We start from the raw sequence: 485 nt of genomic DNA, 5'->3' as shown, positions 1-485 counted from the left end.
CTTGTAGTTTGGAGATAAAGAGGCCATTCACTGCTGTGTCCTAGATCTTGATACAGGAAACTAATCCTGATCATTCTGCAAGGCGGGGATTTAACAACATTTTTCCCATACTTGCATCAAAACCACTGCACCTCTAAGAGCAACTATATACAAACAACATATTGTTCTAAAGATCTGTTTTCTCTATGCACTTAGGGGGTCTCCTGAATTTAGTACATTTGCCATGTTCTATCTTTACCTAACACTGTACAGCTAACATTGGTAAGAGACACTGTGCTAGATCCCATTCCATTCTGCGAATCAGCAAAACTATTCATTTCTTTCAAATCGGTTACAAATGTTCCAACACGGTGTATAGCAGGGGTAGGCAACTTTTTTTTGGCCGGAGTGCCGAAAAACACCACAATGCCTACCTTGGAAGGTGCCAGAGTGCTGGCATGGCAGAAAAACAAAATGAGGGCAAGGGGTACATGGCAGGATGCCCT

General features: G+C 42.5%; 1 protein-coding gene across 1 annotated transcript in view; it reads right to left on the bottom strand.

The window, feature by feature from the left end:
* Nucleotides 1–317, bottom strand: part of CUNH16orf52 (chromosome unknown C16orf52 homolog) — a 19655-nt gene extending 19338 nt beyond the window's left edge. The window contains exon 1 of the mRNA XM_019512604.1: nt 239–317. Within this exon, the coding sequence (XP_019368149.1) occupies nt 239–317 (79 nt within the window). The remainder of the gene's footprint in view (nt 1–238) is intronic.
* Nucleotides 318–485: the final 168 nt, after the last annotated feature.

Source organism: Gavialis gangeticus, unplaced genomic scaffold (assembly GCF_001723915.1).
Source record: "Gavialis gangeticus isolate Ggan-Ray unplaced genomic scaffold, GavGan_comp1, whole genome shotgun sequence".
Classification (NCBI taxonomy): Eukaryota; Metazoa; Chordata; order Crocodylia; family Gavialidae; genus Gavialis; species Gavialis gangeticus.
The sequence above is the reverse complement of the archived record's forward strand: the minus strand, read 5'-3'. Positions and strand labels throughout refer to the sequence as shown.